Raw genomic sequence first — 16,517 nt, forward strand, 5'->3', positions numbered from 1 at the left:
CCCGAGCAAGGGATTCTAATATCTATAATTGTCAACATCACTTCACGGCGTGGAGTCATCATTGAAGTCATTAAATGTCACCGGGCGCCAAGTCGTCGGAATTGGCGACACGGCTTCTTGCGAACAACTATCCGCCCTTAGGCCCCCTTGATGCCGGGGTCTAAGATGGCCCCGGCTTGCAGCAGAGGAAGCGGGTCGGTATTGGGGGTGGCTAGCATCAGCCTCAGAAGTCGGCAAGGCCGTAAACAGCCTGGCGCGGAAGGGAGTCGGCAGGATTTTGCGACTCGGCAAGATTTTGCACCTGTGCAACGGCGGGAATCGGGCTCGGACAGATTAGGGGCCGACATGGGGTGAGCCATCAGGCGAACATACAGTCTGTGTCCGAGATGAGACAGACCCTTTGGAGCCTGCAAAAAGTAAGCACTGGAAGCCATCAACTTGGCATTAAGTAAGACCCTCACAATCTGCCCTGAACTGATTGAAGCAAGGATCCGAACCCCTACTCTGACATGCAATGCACGTAATAAATGTGGCCTGTCAAAATGAGTCACAATGAGTTTCGGGGGCACTGCAGTCGTTCAATCCGGCAGACGACAGTATTATTCCATATAAGCCATGTGGCTCGGCCCCGGGCATTAGGACTGCCCGATGCCCGTCCCGGCCGAGAACGCGTTTGTGCAATCCCAATAACCAATTCACCCTCATCAAGCCTCTAAAGCAAATATCGAGAGAAAGAAAGCGATGCAACCCAGAAAGATACCTGCTGGAACGCACAAAAAGGTCCTTGTGAAGTGTATGAGGCTACTATCCGTGCAGGTCCCCCCCTCATCAACAACCGCGCCCGGACTTGTGTATCTTTAGAAGATATTTCCCCTCATCATGGCCTGGAAGGTTTGCGCGTCGGTCCATAGCTGGTCGCAGTTGACGCAAAATCCACTGCCGCCGCACGCCACCCCTTCATGGCCGCAGTGAAACGAGGTTGTCGTGAAGAGGTTCTCTTTTCTGCCAGTGAGGACCCTTTCGTTGCAACTGAAGCACTTGTCTGGGAGAATGTGAGGGATCATTGGGCCACATGACTTCGTGGTCATTTGTCGCAGCACGTCCGCAGCAAATCTCGGGACAGCTTGGAGTCTGTTATGGAGGGAATCGTCCAGCAGAGGCAGGAACCGAGTCAGCCGAAAGAACAGAATGAAGCAGGATCGCAGCTTGTTAAATCTTGGCGATCCATACGTATATGCGATCTTGGCCTGGCTGAAAAACTCTTCGCTGTAGAATTCAGCAGCCAAGTCGGCTATCCCAGCTCTTACGAGTTGTCTGCGGAAGTACATTCGCTGAAAAGCGACTGCCTTGCGGACATGGTGGGTATTCAAGAGCTCGCACGCGTTCATGGTCAGCGACGTGATTTCGAAGTAGTCGCCCAGTATGTATAGCAACACACAGATTGCGTGGACCTTCTTGTCATCTCGAAGCTGCCCTTCGAGAAAGGACGCTGGGGAAAATTGCATCAGCGGATGCCCACCTCGACCGACGCCGTGTACGCGATGAATACGGGTGGGAGCACCAACTATTGCCGAGGTACGTGGCTTTTAACATCCACTCAATACTCTGAGGATCGAAATTCGAAACGTTCATAGTCTCTGGGATAGGTCCCTACGTTTGTGAAGTGTTAGCGGAGACGGGCTCAAGCACATGTTCTGTTGAGGATCATAGCACAGATTGCGCACCAGCCCAGACTTGACTGCAAGGGCTTTCTCAAACCATTTGCTTCGCAGGCCGATAATGCACCGGTGGACATTCCACGACTTTTCACCACAAGTGATGACAATGTCGGATTTGAGGTTAGGCTCAAGACGTCTGCGTAAAAGGTGTGAGCGGCTTCAAGAGACTGACGGCGCGTACGGGATATTGGAAGTGCACACCCACTCAAAGAAGTCCGTTGAAGCAGCCGCATTCAGATCAAGCTGGCCAGGAGGATCCATCGCTACTATTCTCAGGGCTGGGGTTGCGGCCCACCAGGAAGGGCTGTATTCTGAGATAATACGACTGTGATCAAATTGGTTGGGAAGATATTGGTGGACCACGAGACGGCCGCTTGGGAGTATTTGGGTTGCCCGCCTATGGATATGGTAGTGGAATGGTGGATCAAAAGTTGTCCAAATTATAATGCGAAGCAGGACGATACAAGGACCTCGGCAGGACTAGGAACTTCGAAGGTCAATATTCTAGATGCGGTGAAGTCCTGCTGGCCGCGCCTTACTTTGGAAAGTCCAGGAGTCGTTACTGTGGGCAGGGAACCGGTGCAAGGCCAGCACAAGGTAGTCGCGGCAGAATATTTCCTGTCCAGAGAGCATAGAGAGCCTATCGATTTAGACTTCGGCAGCCTCGTTTGTCTTTCTCTTTCCCTCTCTCTGCATCCGTATAGGTGTGAACCTGGTCCAGAATGAAGACAAAAACAAGATTTTGTAGGGCTTGCTTCGTCCTTTCCGCGCTCGAGTGACGACAGCTCGCCCATCATACTTACCTTCGTATATACGATAAATGTCAGGGAGTCGTCCGTGAGCGGTTTCCCAAACAATCCGCTTCACGCACATCTCGGGTAGGTCACGAGCTGAGTGCAGCGATGCGGGTCTAATTTGGTCTTCAGACTATTGTTTTCCACCCCCTCCTGCGTCGTTGCAAACGAGCAGGCCTATACATTCTATCTATAGCCCGAAAGCCACGACTACGGCGAGATATCAACAGATGGCTTCTGCGTCAACCCGGCAGGCAGAGGGCATTGCTTGTATTCTGACTGCTTACCTGGAATCTTGGGTCAGCTATCATCTACTACCTAGGATCCATCGGGAAGTGCGGACCTCCTGCATAAGTTGTATCGACAGCGACGCATGAGGCGGCATCACCGGCAAGATTCGTAGGTCCCTGCGTAGCAATCGTGTGGGTGTGCCGACAACAGCCAGAAAGCACTTGTCCGACTGCCGCTCTTGTCTACATGAGTCGCTCGTCAATAACAAACAAGACGCTGAATTCAGCCCGATCACGAATATCAGTCCGACCTCTCGCTCATTAAAACATCTCTATCTAGGTACCTTACCTCTACGCCATGTAGGAGCCTCACGATTTGCGACATGTCAGTACGATTGGGCACAGTCTCTAGCGTGTTTGCACCTGAGTCCTAATGACCTAGCCACGGTCTCCCTTGGCTGTGCAGCAAGCTTGCCGGCAAGACCTGCCAGAGTCAGTAAAGCGCCCAGCTCTTGGCGTGTTGATGAGCAAGAATGCTCGCCGCAGATCCCTGGACAAGCGAGTCGAGACCCGCCCGCCACGTCTCTAAGCCCTCCAGCTCCGCGGCGGACATCGTGACTGTGTGATCGAGTCCCCAATCAGGCGGACACGCTGCTGGTCCTATGACATCGCGGATGTTTAGATTGCATGTCTACCCCATCAAAAGTGGATGGCACCAGGCTGAGTGGGACAAGTGTCGTCGAAATAAGCTATGTGGAGAAACCGATCTCGGATAGGACCCGGCTCAGTCAAGCTGTTCTCGGCAATCTCTCGTCTTCCCCACACCCTGAGACGACGACGATGGAGCCGGCCCGGGTGTACCTTTAGTTCACGTCTAGGTCGCATATCTCCGGCAACGGGGCCTTTTCACGTCAAGAGCGAACTTTCTCCGGTGGTATCTTTTCACTCTGCCAACCCAAACGTTGTTTATTTAGCTTTGACATTCTCTTATTCTGTTGGCTGTGAGTTATTCCGCTGGCATCGTGTGGTTCCTGTGTTTTGTTGAGCACGAATTTAATATATGAGCGAGATGCCATTCCCACTAGTGGTATGGGGCATTGTGGCCCTGGCTGTTGCTGCGTTGGCTGTTTTGGGATACAGGACCCGGAGCCATGGAAGATACGTGAGTGCTGAGAAATTGTGTGACGCATCGACATTTGCATCCTCACTAACACTCGCCCAGCACCGCCATGTTCCAAGCTCGGCTGAAAAGGATATGCTAGCAGCGTGTCCCATGAGCTCCGTTGAGCCTCTGACGTCCTTCGATTGGACTGCGAAGAAACCTCTGAACTTTCGCCCTTTTAAGCCAATATACCACATCACCATGGCCGTTCAGACCTCGACGCCCGCAGACTTGATTGTTATGGACCACAACTACCAGGATCGCGTCCTGGAACGACGGCAGCTGATATCTCAGAACCCAGCTATCGTTGTAGGAGCCATTCCACAGGGAAAGGCAGCCGTCGAAGAGCTTTACTCGTTCCTCCTAGCAGACTACCTACCACAGAGGTTCCCTACAATGTTCTCAATCTCTGAAGACGGCAAGACATTTCAGAACAAGGTGACAGGAGCTTCATTCCCATCCTTGCCACCAAGTGACTCGGTCGAGGCACTCAGGAGGCTCGGAGAGACAGTCGAGGACGATATCTTCCTGCTGCATGGGACTGAACAGGGCCATCGCAGCGTTGCGTATGTCTGCTGCTATTGTTCTGGGTTCGACCCGTCACAAAAGCTGGATAAGCTGCTCGTCGAGATCCACGAGCCTGTGCCGAGCTACGACAAGATCGGTCCGAGCATGGAGAGGTACTTCAGTAAGCTGGAAGTTGGCAAGAATGTGAAGCGTGTGAATGTAGGTGACTGTGCCCTGCTGCACCAAGTTATTTGCATGCCTACTGACTCCCTCTTGATGGCAGTGGTCTATTGTAGATTCTCCCATCCTCTTCAATTGTAAAAGCAACCACGTCCTTGAGGAAGACCTAGAGCACATAATTGCAGATGAAGACATCGATATAAGCAAGGTCAGTCTTCCACCTCTGTTACTACCATAAATGATTTTCTGACGGCGTGCAGGCACGGGTACGGTGTGAGCTGCAGACGTTAAGCCGGCTCCCGAAGACAAGGGCCATTCTGTTCTCGTTCCACACTCACCTTTACACTATAGAAGAAGTCAGATCAGAAGGACTTGGGCCACAGCTCGCGGAAGCTATCGACGGTCTAGTGAAGGGCAATGCTCCTGGGATGTGGCAGTACAAGGGCGCGCTCCGATGGGGGAAGAAGGTGAAGGAGTATCTGCGGTCTTGAAGTTGGGATGGCTACTATAGATGAGGACCATAGCCGACCTGATCATGGGCCGGGCATTGTTCCAATAAAGAAAAATAAATAGTCAGTAGCACGCGAGGTGGCGCCCTGTCGATAATATCAGTTCTTTGTGAATGCTTGGTTCATCTTGAGGGCTTCCAAATCACAGCAGATGTTCAAAAGTTCCCTTCACCTTGTTTAACCTGGTCCCTGGTGAATGCGTGCTTCAGTTCTTCCTATTTGACCTGCCAGCTGGCAATGTATGCAATCATGTGGCAAACATCAAAAACTTGAGTCTTCGCCTGCAAACGACTTCAGACTTTTATGAATGAAAGCACAACGTGATTACCCTCGACCATGCGGTTCATTCACTTTATCTACTAATCAACAGTGGATCCGCTGGCGCCGTCGACCTTGGATATTCACTGTCATTGGTGGGTCTGTTGCTGCTGACTGGGGTGTGAACATCCTTGGCGGGGTCGGCTCCACGCTCGTTTGTTGTTGACTTCGCACGTTCCAATTGCCAAGATATCCATCCACCCCCAACAACACGCGCAAGTACATGTGTCTACACCTCCTTCGAATGCCACCACCACAAGTTCATTCGCGCAGCCCTCACCTACATATGAGCCACCATGGGTCGCGTTAAAAAGGGCAAGCCACATCCAAACAACAACAATGCTGGCCTCTCTGTTCGTGCTCACCGCAAAGTCGGGAGTAGCAGGCGAGTGTATCAGAAACGCATCAACCAGGTTTTAAAGGGCCTGCGGAATCTTCCCATCGACCCTTTGGAACGCCTCGACGCTTTGATACCCCGCTCCGGTCTTGTGCGTACCAGTTGCCCCATGTGGGTCTCGACGCCCGAAAAGGCCCAGAAGCTATGTCAAGCCTTGCAGAAAGACACCCCAGACGTCCGCGACGTAACACCCGTGCTCATGGACTTCCTTGACCATGTCGAACGACATTTTCGGCTTCCTGTGTCAGAGTTGCAGGTACAATGCGGCACGCCTCCTGATCCGCGGCCGCCCTGCCACGACAGATTCAACCCACCTCTGCGTGCGTGTTGCTGGGAGCAGATCATCAGCGCCTCCAGTCTACCCGATGACCTGCCATCTGGAATAGTCAAGGAACTGATGGAATCACTGGACATTGCCCACTCTCGCTTCATACGAAAGCGAAACAAGAGCATAGCCAAGAGGAGAGCAAGGGCCGCTGCTGGACAGGGGTCTAAGACTGCTGTCACACTGCATCAATCAGTCGAGCAGATGATGCCCAAGTCACCGTTTGCGAAGAGACTAGCCAGAGTGCATGAGCTTGCACATAAGCCTTGGGCTGAACCTGTGCCAAAGAAGTTCACCGAATGGGATGGCGATGAGAATGACGGCTTGGACTCGCACGAAATTACGGACCGGGGGATGGAAATAGACGAAGACGAGGAAGGCTATGACCTGAGGAATAACGACGACGACCACTCATCAGAGAACGGGTCATTCATTTACCAGGAGGATTGGCAAGACGATGAGCTCGATATGGGCGACCACAACCTTCTTCTTGGCGCTTCTGCGAGACCCATCACCGACTTTGCACAGGCCTCACGGGCTCGGCAGCCGTTTGGTGATCTTGCTCAGTTGCTTGCCAATGCGCCATCTGCCGATGAAAAGATTGATGTCTCCCAAGTTGACTTTCAAGGCTCGACCATCAGCATTACTTTTGGTGCGTCTACAGATGCCGGACGTTGTTCCAGCCAAGCCAAGCCGGCATGAAAAGCTGGGGCACTCCGGCAGATTGAAAGGCTCAAGGCTTGTCTAAGGCTCACCGGCGATCTGTCGATCAGCGACAGCTTGGATCAAAGGTGTAGCACGGTCTCGAAAGCCGAGGCATAGTTGGGCACTCGAGCTGAAACGGACAAACACACGTGCAGCTCCTAGCGAGCACAGCGCAAAAACATTCTGATCGATTGTCTGTATGACACAGTGTCCATCCCTGACTAAGCTGATCAGACAGTTAGGGTATTTCGATGTTGCTCGCCAGAAATGTCAGGGCTGGGCGTCATGAAAGCTGGGTGAATCAAGTGCTGGGCTGTAACTTTTTTGACAGATGGGATAGATGGTCGCAAGACAAACAAACCCACGGTCCTAGATGAGATAAGGCCCTGGTCATCAATTAATGAGCTCATGAACGTATGAACCTGTTGGAGTCTCCCGAATTGAGTTGAAAGCTCCTAACCAAAAATACTTTTTGCAAGTCACATCGCTTCCCGCAGGAAAGGCCTGGAAGCCTTGAGAGAGGGGGCGATGGGCTCCATCAATTGAAAGAGCATGGTATTCACTGCTTCAAGGGAAGCCGAAGGGATCGTTTCCTGGACCCGGTGGTGCCGCACTGAACTCGAAGAAGCTCTGGGGCCCAAAGGTCAGATCTGGGCTTTGGATGGGATTGTGCATTGACTGCATCCCGTTGCCAGGACCAGAGCCTCCCACGCCTCCATACCCCGAAGGAAGAGAGCCCTGGAAGGGCGAGGCATTCGGGTCGGAATATAACCCAAAGGACATGCTCGAAGCGTCTTCCAGGCCTGGGTCCCCCATGATGCCGCCAGAACCTCCCTTGCCCAGGGCGCTCCCTGTGCTGGATTCGAGCCCTTCTCCAGCGCTCGACCCGAGTAGCGAAGTAGCCGACTTCTCCAGCCCATCCGCCATTAAATGCGCAAGGTGCCATTTGCCGGCCTGAATAGATCTAAATTGCGAAACCAGCCTGCTTGCCAAGTCACTCACGAAGCCAGCCTCGACCAGCCCGTCCTGCCGCTTGGCAGCCAGCTTCAGGAGAAACACACAAGCGAAGCACACCATTGCGTGTACATAGGTGGGCATTCCTCGGAGGCTAGCGGCAATGTCTGGTTCCTGGAGCACAAGCTCAATTATGTTGGTCGCGGCGGCGATGGCACCCGAGGCAGCCTCCCGGAGCGGGACAGGAATGGGGTCCTTGTTTGCGAGCCCACGAAAGACGTGGCTGAAGAGGTAGAGTTTCGAAAATTGGTAGTAAATAAGGGCATTTTTGGCTGGAAAGTCGCCAATCGTCGAGGAGCAGCCTGTAACCAGCGACAGTTAGCTCGCAGCGAGAGATCATGGGACCGTCCTGCACCGTAGCTTTTATCGGCTAAACACTATTGAGGCATATACGAAAAGAAAACAAATACTCACTTTTCAGTGCCGTCGACCACACACCAACCCAGTGGTCAAGCTGGCGGCTATAATGTGCAATCTGTGTTGAAAAGGCCGGCGGAATCGAGACTCCATTGTCGGGACCAAACAGCTCGTGGACACTTGTCAGAATGAGATGTAACGAGACCTGGCTCATTAGTCTCTTGTCGTCATCCGTGGATAGTGGGGTCTTGAGAAATTCCTCCCAGCCCTGTATACTGGCGTCCTCACACACGAGGCTCTGCCTACTATAAAGAGTGGAGAGATTCTTGTCGCAGATGAAAAGATTATACCACAGCCTTAGGCAATCAGCCGCGTCCTCACTGCCCTCTGCGAGCACTCTCTGATAGTTGCCACTGAGGTTGATCTCGGTAGCCCTGCGGATCGCCATTCCAGACAGGGTCCAGCTGACATCACTCAGCCAGTACGAGGCTACGCAGAGGGCTCGGAGGTGATCCCGGTTAACTCTTCTATCAAAAATACTTGCCGATATCAGGCGTCGCAATTCTCTGTTGCAGATCGGATAAATGTGATTCGACGCAGCATCATGCAGGGCGGCGACGGTCAAGATGCTCGCGGTCAAGATGGGACTCCGCGCCCTCAGGGCATCGAGTGTCCGCCAGCGGCCACCAATCTTGTATACGAAGTAGTCCAGCTGCTCCATGTACAGATCAAACAGCCGCTGTGCGTCCGCTAGGGAGATCTGCCCAACGGCAATGAAGTCCCGTATGGATCCAACCCCAGAGTGGAGACTCTGGGCGTCCTCACCCGAGTCATGGGAGCGGAGGGGCGGATGGCTGGTTCGTGGGTTCAGTTGCGAGATGGAGGGTGGAAAGAAGCCCGCTTGCTGCGTTGTGACGTCGGTCAGGCCTTCATCCAGCATGTTCATCATCGAGGGCGAGTTGTTATCTCCAGGCGACACGCCGCCGCTGTCCTCTTGCTGGTCTTGTCCGCCTGGATCCATGGTATCTGGTCCTGGCCGATCAGAGGAGCTTCGCAGTCCAGCAAGTGGTGGAAGAGCGGACCGCTCTCGAAGCTCTTGGACGCCGGAGTATATGAGCTCAAGGTCACCAACAATGTCTTGATGCCACCTGTGACAATCGTCAGACGTCCAGTGACAGTCAGGGAGGGGGCAGTAAAAAAAAAAAAAAGAGAAAAAGACTCACTGGGACCTTTCATCCATGAGCATCTGTAAACTCTTGTTGAGAACGCACGAGAGATTTCTTTGTTTGCATCTTACACATGGAGGCTTCCCATCCTCCATATGACATCTTATCTACATAGTGAGGTTAGGCATACTGTGAATCCCGTGGAAGGTTTCGGCGGCAAGGGATTCCGAGCAGGACTTTTAACGATATTGAGGAAGGGAGACTCCCTTACTTTTTGCTTACGACATGCTGCACAGGCCTTTACTTTGCGCGATATCTCCACAGAGGTCAGGGACGGGTGCCGCTGAGGCTGCTGGAAGGGCGGCACATCGCCTCGTGGTGTGGAAACGGACTGGAAGGGGGACGGGTGACTGGTTCGCCTGGGAGTGTCCCCGGCCTGGGACAGGCCAGCCGAGGAACCTGGCGGCAGATCATAGCCGCGGCGCCTGCTCTAGATCGTTGTAGCCCTTGGGTCAGCATCACCTGGCAACACCACAAATGGTACATGGCTTGCGAAGGAGTTACCAGATATGGATGGCAAAGAGGGTCCAGTGTCTGAAAAGGGAATGGGGCCAGGGGGGCTGCTTACCGTAACAGGAGGGCTGGCCATGTCCTGCGACAGGGAGTCGTTTACTTCCTGCCAGGATCTCTTGGCCATGAGCCGAACTGTACTAGGTACACCGGAGATTCACCTTGTGTCAGCTTTTGCTGGGTCGAGTAGAGTCGAATCAGGCGGAAACAGACTGCGGCGACGACCTCTCGCGCGGGCGGTTGCATAGTCGCCAGAGTGGGAGGGACGAAATTGTGGAGAATAGCTAGCCGGAAACAGGGGCGGGGGGGCAAGGCAATCTGGGGATGCTCGGCAGAATGGGCAGATTGGCATGTCAGACTTTAGAGTTTCTCGGTACGCGCAGCGTGTTTCTCTGACAAGTGCCAGGATCTGCTTGTTGGAGCGCAGGCGAGTAGCGGGAGGGGGGAGCCAGCAGCCATGGCTTGCCGGGGCTAGATACTTTGTTTACCAGCCAAGGGGACCGAGGTCTTGGGGTACCAGGACGAGGGCAAAACAAGGTTTACTCCCACGTTCGGCCATCGCGCGATAGGCCGGCCTGGGCCAAAAGTCGTACCATGTCTCCCAATGAGGCAGGCCAACCACCAAAGAGAGTATCAGTCTGGAAGGCTGATAATTCGCGATAGTTCCGCGACAAAAATGCGGAGCACAGCTTGCTTCATCGAGATTCCCACGTTCTAGAAGCAGAGTAAGCTGCATTCTGTGCATGCATGGTACTGACTCGTGGGCGTGATGGAGCCTTACACTTCTTGGCAGATCAACACCATCACCCGACGCTTGTGTCGCTTTTGTCGCTTGCTACTCGTCGTGGTGGTGTGCCATGTGCACGGGGAAGCTGTAAGCCCGGATTTGGATCTGATAATGAAGGTTGGAAGTCTGACAAATATGCTATGTCGGTGTGATTCGGTCAGTATCAAAGCCCGTGGGTTAGAGGGCCATCACGCCGCCGGCCCCGGTAAAGGCTCACATCATGTCCTCAAATCCCCGGGCACATTCTACTGAAGCATGTTGAGAATACAAGCCGTGCTTGGCGTATCAAAAGCCCGCCGGCCACATATCGCTTGCTTGCATTCATTGACACTGATCGCACGTACCTACCCTGCAGTCGTGCTTCCAAAGCCCGATGGTGGGTAGATCTACATGGAAGAAGTATAGAAACATATGTAAACGCCTGGGATCACCCCCAGCAACACGTGCCTGAGTCATGATGGCATGGTTCAGACGAAGTCTAAGACGCAATGCACACGTTCCTGGACAGCATGAGCCCAAAACCAGCAATGTGTGACGGACAGCCACAGGCGCTACCAGTTTCTGTGACGAAGCATCTCAACGTTCGTCCAGGCGGTTGCATTGCGTCGGAATATATTAGCATGGTCGGCCATGGTAGAATGGCTAGCTCAAGACAGGCCTTAGACGTCCGCAATGGCTCAACACGTGTAGCCCGATTGGACGGCCAATCCATGTGCGAAGAGGTCGAAAGGGGGCCCAATAGCATATACGCGTCATCGTATTGGCTGATAGTGCTCAGCACATCTGTATCTACTCGCAACCTAGGAAGCAGCCATCCGGTTGCAAGGGTCCCGCCGGGTGGCGTGCGGTGGTGAAACAGGCGTCATTATATCTTCGCTGGTGTCAATCTTCGACAAAACCTGCTGGCGGATTTGCCATGAATCAGTCAGGCACCCACCACTGGCTCCCGCGTATACCAGTACAACGGTTTTGGTGACCAGGGCTGCACCAGATGTCAAGGCGCCCAAGGGTTCCTCGCATGCCGAAGGTGGCACGGGCTAATCCAAGAGCTCGTCGCCGTCCATTCGAGCTTGCACGCGCGATCGGCCGTTAAACTTGTAACGACCGCTGAGCTGAAGACACTGCAGGGTCGTATGCACCGACTGTACTGTATCTACCCGGGCGGTGGAATGTGTTCCGCCCCAGCTTCTAAACCTCGCTGGCGGCCCGCGGGGTTGCAGCAGTCACTCATGAGTGGATGGCATGATTCTGCGAACAAGGTGACAACGTTTTCCGAGATTAGCCTAAGTGCCTGCTAGCTTCGGGGACAAGTGCTGGGTGGAAAATTGGCGCTCCAAGGGTGGGCTGCGCTCCGGAACGCTTGGAATTGTAGCATAAAGAACGTGCAAGCCTACGAGGATCACAAGCCCTCTGTCTCACAAGCAGGGCTCGTTGGCTACGCCGTAGGTACCCGACGAGATGGCAAACATGCGCATTGGGCTATTACTGCGGATGGTCGACCCGATCGGCTTGGCGAAGGTTTACAAACAGAAGTAGCCTCATGAGTCGTTATGCTTCTGAACCACGTATCTGTAGAATCTATCATGGGAAACACAAGAGGAAATTTTTGTCGAGGCTGAAAAGACCGAGGCTGACACCAGCGACTGTCACATATCGTATATTTCATCGCCAAGCGTTCTCTGCACATCAACAATCTATTTTCCTAGAGCATACTTTACCCTTTATGCACGTGGAATCCATTCCCGCGGTGTGTCTGGATGGACGTGTCGCCTGAGCCGAAAGACTCGCAGAGATCACACGTGTGTCCTTACAGGTGGTGTGGCGCTGCTAATAAGCCAAGCACTTCGCATACCCTACCTTTCGGTTGGCAATTCGGACATACAAATGGTGGAGGAGGAATGTTCCTTTTTGAGAAAAGTCCTGCTGATGAAATCTTCAACGTTTCACGGAAACAATCCTGGACAACATCCAGATGGTGGGTAGGTTTTGATTCGATGTTAGCCCTAGAGTGCCTAGCTAGAAATGATATTGACGCCTCACCACCCACTCGCACCAAACTCCCAACGCGAGTCCAAAAAAGACAGTGATCGTCGTTGCATGTCAACTTTCTCCAATGCATGAAAGGCATCATGGAGATAGAGGAGGGCCGATGAATTCATTTCTCGGTCGTTCAGCATGAACAAGGGCCGGAGGCAGTGGGACGGATGTGATTCGATCCACAATATCCATGTTGCCCGACATGCCTGTTCTTAAGCTAGGTTCAAGAATGCATGTGAGCGAAGCAGCCATCCTGGCACAAGACAGGTGGGAGTAATCGCGGATCGTTCGTCCCCACCTCTTGTCATGACTCTTTCAACTTTTTGTGGTCAACGCGAGGCTTAACTGGCAGGCCGGTGTTTAACAACACTTCACAAGTCTTCTGGTCGGGCTCCCGCCGGCTCAGCTCCCGCTGGACGTCATTTGTCCATTGCATGCTGCCCTTCTCCTTCCATGGGCTGGCTGTCTGATGCAGCCTTGATCTGTTGGGTGAACGATTGGATGCATAGTCCTCTGATTCCGATGTTTCTGTGCTTTCTGGATTTCTACCTCGAGCACTTCTGGTAGACTCCGGCTTCCTCATCATCGACGCTCGGCCGCCAAAGCGACACGGGCTTGGCCATCTCGCTCGTTCACGCTGGGCTTCTATCTCCAACCCCGGTCATAAAATGCCACGCAGGGCAATGCCTTTTCAAGGCGCGAACCGAGTGGTTCTCTCGAGCGAGTGTGTTGATGAGAGAGTTGCAAGGTTCTGAGGGCTCGCAGATGGCTGTGAAAGTGACGATGTCGGCGTCTCCCCAGGTGCGGCAGAACAAGGAACAACGAATGTATAATGTCTAGTTGAGCGAGATTGATCTCATCATAGGTCGGGTCACACGTCAGTAGGCTTCGTCGGCCTCTGGCACCCGTGCTGTTCCCCATCGTCTACGAGCCGATCCGGGGGCGCTCCCTCGTAGTCCTTCCAGTCGAATCCATAGACAGCAAACGAGGCGGCTGACAGCCCCACGATGACCCCGATGACAATTATGGCGGTCGTCTCATTCAGCCATCGAGAAACAAGAAAGCGCACTGTTTCAATTAGACTGGGCCATTGTGATGATGGTTGTGTCGAGGTTGGCAAAGCGAGGCCGCTGGCAGACTGGAGAAAGACAAGAAGCAGAACCGCAAGACGTCGGCCTGAACAATTTGATGTCGTGAGCTGCATATCGAAGGTGCTATAGAAGGTCTGTGGCTATGATTGTCCCTTATCAGAACAAAAAGGAGTCGCTCAGGTTATTGACAGCTGAAGTCGGCAGTCGCTCCCTACGTACAAAGAGGTGACGTTGGCAACGAAATCGTACAACAGGACGGAGTGAGGTATTCATTATTTGTGCAACATTCTGTAGAGACCTCAGCTCACTGCCTGGCGCTCGTGGGTCCAGGATCGGTCTCAAGTGGAGTACCACGTGTCTGTGTATGACAGCAGACAAAGCCCGCTGCGCCAGAAGGATTGACGTGTCGTCATCCGAGAGAGTCATCATTGGCGACAGTCAGATCTGCTCTCGCAGGATTCGGACCCCGGCTCGTTACCGCCAAACATAGTCCCTTAGCCACTTTGTCACATCCTCCCAGTGGCCGGAGGTAAGCTTTCTCGAGGCTGAGGCGTCTGAGGTTCTCTAGTGTGCCTTCATGCTGGGCCGAAGGACTGCAGACCGCTAGGCATCCTTGGTCCACGGAAAGACCATTTGTCTCGGCCATCGGGCATCCAAAATACACAGATAACGCCGGATCAAGATTCCCTAATCTAAATCCTTTTGTCATAATCAATCCGGTCGTCCCTCGTCGCAGGCGTCCGGAAATGTGCACACGTTCCGGCGCCTGACCGGAGGCCACATCCGATCGGGAAGCGGGCGGCCGATCCACCGGCGGACCTGAAAATTCCTGCTTCGGACTTTTGACTTGGCACGTGAGACGCAGTGGTCGTCGAAACTTCGCACACTAGCCGACCGAGATGCCCACCACCACCCCTATTTTGTTTTTGGATGGAGGTCTCGGAACGTCCCTTGAAGACAAATATGGCGTGAAGTTCTCCAACAAGACCACGCCCTTGTGGTCTTCACATCCTATCGTGGACGACCCGAAGACGTTGCTCGCCTGCCAAAGGGATTTCGGCCAGGTACCCGTCGACGTGATCGAGACAGCTACCTACCAAGTCTCCATCTCTGGATTTGCAGCTACCAGGACGGAGCAATGGCCGGACGGAATCAGCGAGGCTAGTATCCCCAGGTTCCTCAAGGACGCCGTTGAAATCGCGTATCAGGCCAGGGGCAAGGCGGACGCAAAGCTGGCTTTGAGCCTAGGGCCATATGGCTCCACCATGGTGCCTGGACAGGAGTACAGCGGTGCCTATGACGCCGAGCACGATGACGAGGCAAAGCTGGTCGAATGGTGGGCCCAGCGACTATCTCTTTTCGCCGACGCTCAACTTCTGGATAAGATCGCATATGTTGCCTGCGAAACCATCCCAAGGCTTGACGAGATCGCCGCAGTCAGGAAAGCCGTCGCTAGGTTCTCCTCGAAGCCACTTTGGCTGTCGTGCGTCTTCCCCGGCGAGGGCGATGGGTTCCCCGATGGCAGCAGCGTCGAGCAGGTCGTGGGTGCCATGTTTTCTCAGGACGTTACCAAAGCTCAGCCTTGGGGTATAGGTATCAACTGCACAAAGATGCACAAGCTCGGGGGCCTGATCGGAAAGTATGAGAATGCAGTCTCAAAGATGATCCAAGAAGGACGACTTGGTGCATGGCCTGCGCTGGTGCTGTATCCCGACGGGACCAATGGAGAGGTTTACAATACGACGACACAGAAGTGGGAAGCTCCTCCTGGCCAGATGGATAACAGGGTAAGTGCATCGGCCTCACTCATCGCCTCACAGTGGAGCCATAGTTTCTAATTTGGCACAGATACCGTGGGAGCAGCATCTGGGGCAGATCGTTGTCGACACCGCCAAGCGCCAGAAGTGGCAGACCATCCTTGTTGGAGGATGCTGCAAGGCTAGCCATAACGACATTAAGAAACTCGTCGACTACGTCCACTCTAGCGAGATAGCCTGAGCAGGCTGAAGATTTTAGATACCCATGCTCTTGTGGGTATCATTCGGCGCGCGTCAATATACAATGGGATACTGCCCCCATTTCACGAGCCATGTGGGTGTTTCCATCGATCTGACAAGACAATCTACTGTTACTGGTACCCCGAGAGGCTGTTCAGTGCCAAGATCAGTATGCAGTCAGCACCCCCCGTGGGCTGGGTTTGCTGCTTTGGAGACAAGTTCTGTGTTAGCGAAAGTGAAAGAGGCGGAATGATGGATATTTTCGCACGTTTGCACAGAGCGGATGTATACACGCGATTACTATTAACTTGTACTGTGGAAAACGGAATTCGTGATGTTTCCCTTCTGTTCTTCCCCGGAAAATCATCAATAATGTCATCGAGATACGACAAGAACGTCAAGGTGATCAACTCATGCATTTCACGGAGTCTCCACAGAACACGCATTGCAGCACAGTTGAATATTGCTTAGTGATCGAGGGACCAACGTCTGCTCCCACCTCGTACATCATGTGGGCAATGATGGTCAGTTATGCTTAGACAGTTGGCTATGGGCATGGTATCTGGTAGTCTAACCCAGTTCGCCGTCTCCCTGCTTCCCCGCGTTCTCCTCACTGGGGAAACGAGACGCAGGGTTGGACAGTGAGGTGGGGG

General features: G+C 53.4%; 6 protein-coding genes across 6 annotated transcripts; 3 read left to right on the forward strand and 3 right to left on the reverse strand.

Annotated features, from left to right (window-relative positions):
- Positions 1-857: 857 nt before the first annotated feature.
- On the reverse strand, positions 858-1,979 carry J7T55_015170 (uncharacterized protein; the record flags this gene model as incomplete). The annotated part of the gene is made up of 4 exons (XM_053139381.1): positions 858-1,489; positions 1,566-1,650; positions 1,725-1,854; positions 1,924-1,979. The coding sequence occupies 4 exons, from the start codon at positions 1,977-1,979 to the stop codon at positions 858-860; spliced, it is 903 nt and encodes a 300-aa protein (XP_052996900.1).
- A 1,914-nt stretch (positions 1,980-3,893) lies between these two features.
- On the forward strand, positions 3,894-4,999 carry J7T55_015171 (uncharacterized protein; the record flags this gene model as incomplete). The annotated part of the gene is made up of 4 exons (XM_053139382.1): positions 3,894-3,904; positions 3,982-4,630; positions 4,695-4,799; positions 4,943-4,999. 4 exons carry the CDS (start codon positions 3,894-3,896, stop codon positions 4,997-4,999), a joined length of 822 nt encoding a protein of 273 aa, XP_052996901.1.
- Positions 5,000-5,714: 715 nt separating this feature from the next.
- On the forward strand, positions 5,715-6,842 carry J7T55_015172 (uncharacterized protein; the record flags this gene model as incomplete). Its single annotated transcript, XM_053139383.1, has 1 exon — positions 5,715-6,842. One exon carries the CDS (start codon positions 5,715-5,717, stop codon positions 6,840-6,842), a length of 1,128 nt encoding a protein of 375 aa, XP_052996902.1.
- Positions 6,843-7,412: 570 nt separating this feature from the next.
- J7T55_015173 (uncharacterized protein) lies at positions 7,413-10,031 on the reverse strand (the record flags this gene model as incomplete). The annotated part of the gene is made up of 5 exons (XM_053139384.1): positions 7,413-8,161; positions 8,274-9,364; positions 9,440-9,462; positions 9,654-9,872; positions 10,011-10,031. 5 exons carry the CDS (start codon positions 10,029-10,031, stop codon positions 7,413-7,415), a joined length of 2,103 nt encoding a protein of 700 aa, XP_052996903.1.
- A 3,616-nt stretch (positions 10,032-13,647) lies between these two features.
- J7T55_015174 (uncharacterized protein) lies at positions 13,648-13,980 on the reverse strand (the record flags this gene model as incomplete). Its single annotated transcript, XM_053139385.1, has 1 exon — positions 13,648-13,980. The coding sequence occupies one exon, from the start codon at positions 13,978-13,980 to the stop codon at positions 13,648-13,650; it is 333 nt and encodes a 110-aa protein (XP_052996904.1).
- Positions 13,981-14,766: 786 nt separating this feature from the next.
- J7T55_015175 (homocysteine s-methyltransferase) lies at positions 14,767-15,865 on the forward strand (the record flags this gene model as incomplete). The annotated part of the gene is made up of 2 exons (XM_053139386.1): positions 14,767-15,654; positions 15,716-15,865. 2 exons carry the CDS (start codon positions 14,767-14,769, stop codon positions 15,863-15,865), a joined length of 1,038 nt encoding a protein of 345 aa, XP_052996905.1.
- Positions 15,866-16,517: the final 652 nt, after the last annotated feature.

This window comes from Diaporthe amygdali (genome assembly GCF_026229845.1).
Source record: "Diaporthe amygdali strain CAA958 chromosome Unknown NODE_5_length_1802954_cov_64_987939, whole genome shotgun sequence".
NCBI classification, from domain to species: Eukaryota; Fungi; Ascomycota; class Sordariomycetes; order Diaporthales; family Diaporthaceae; genus Diaporthe; species Diaporthe amygdali.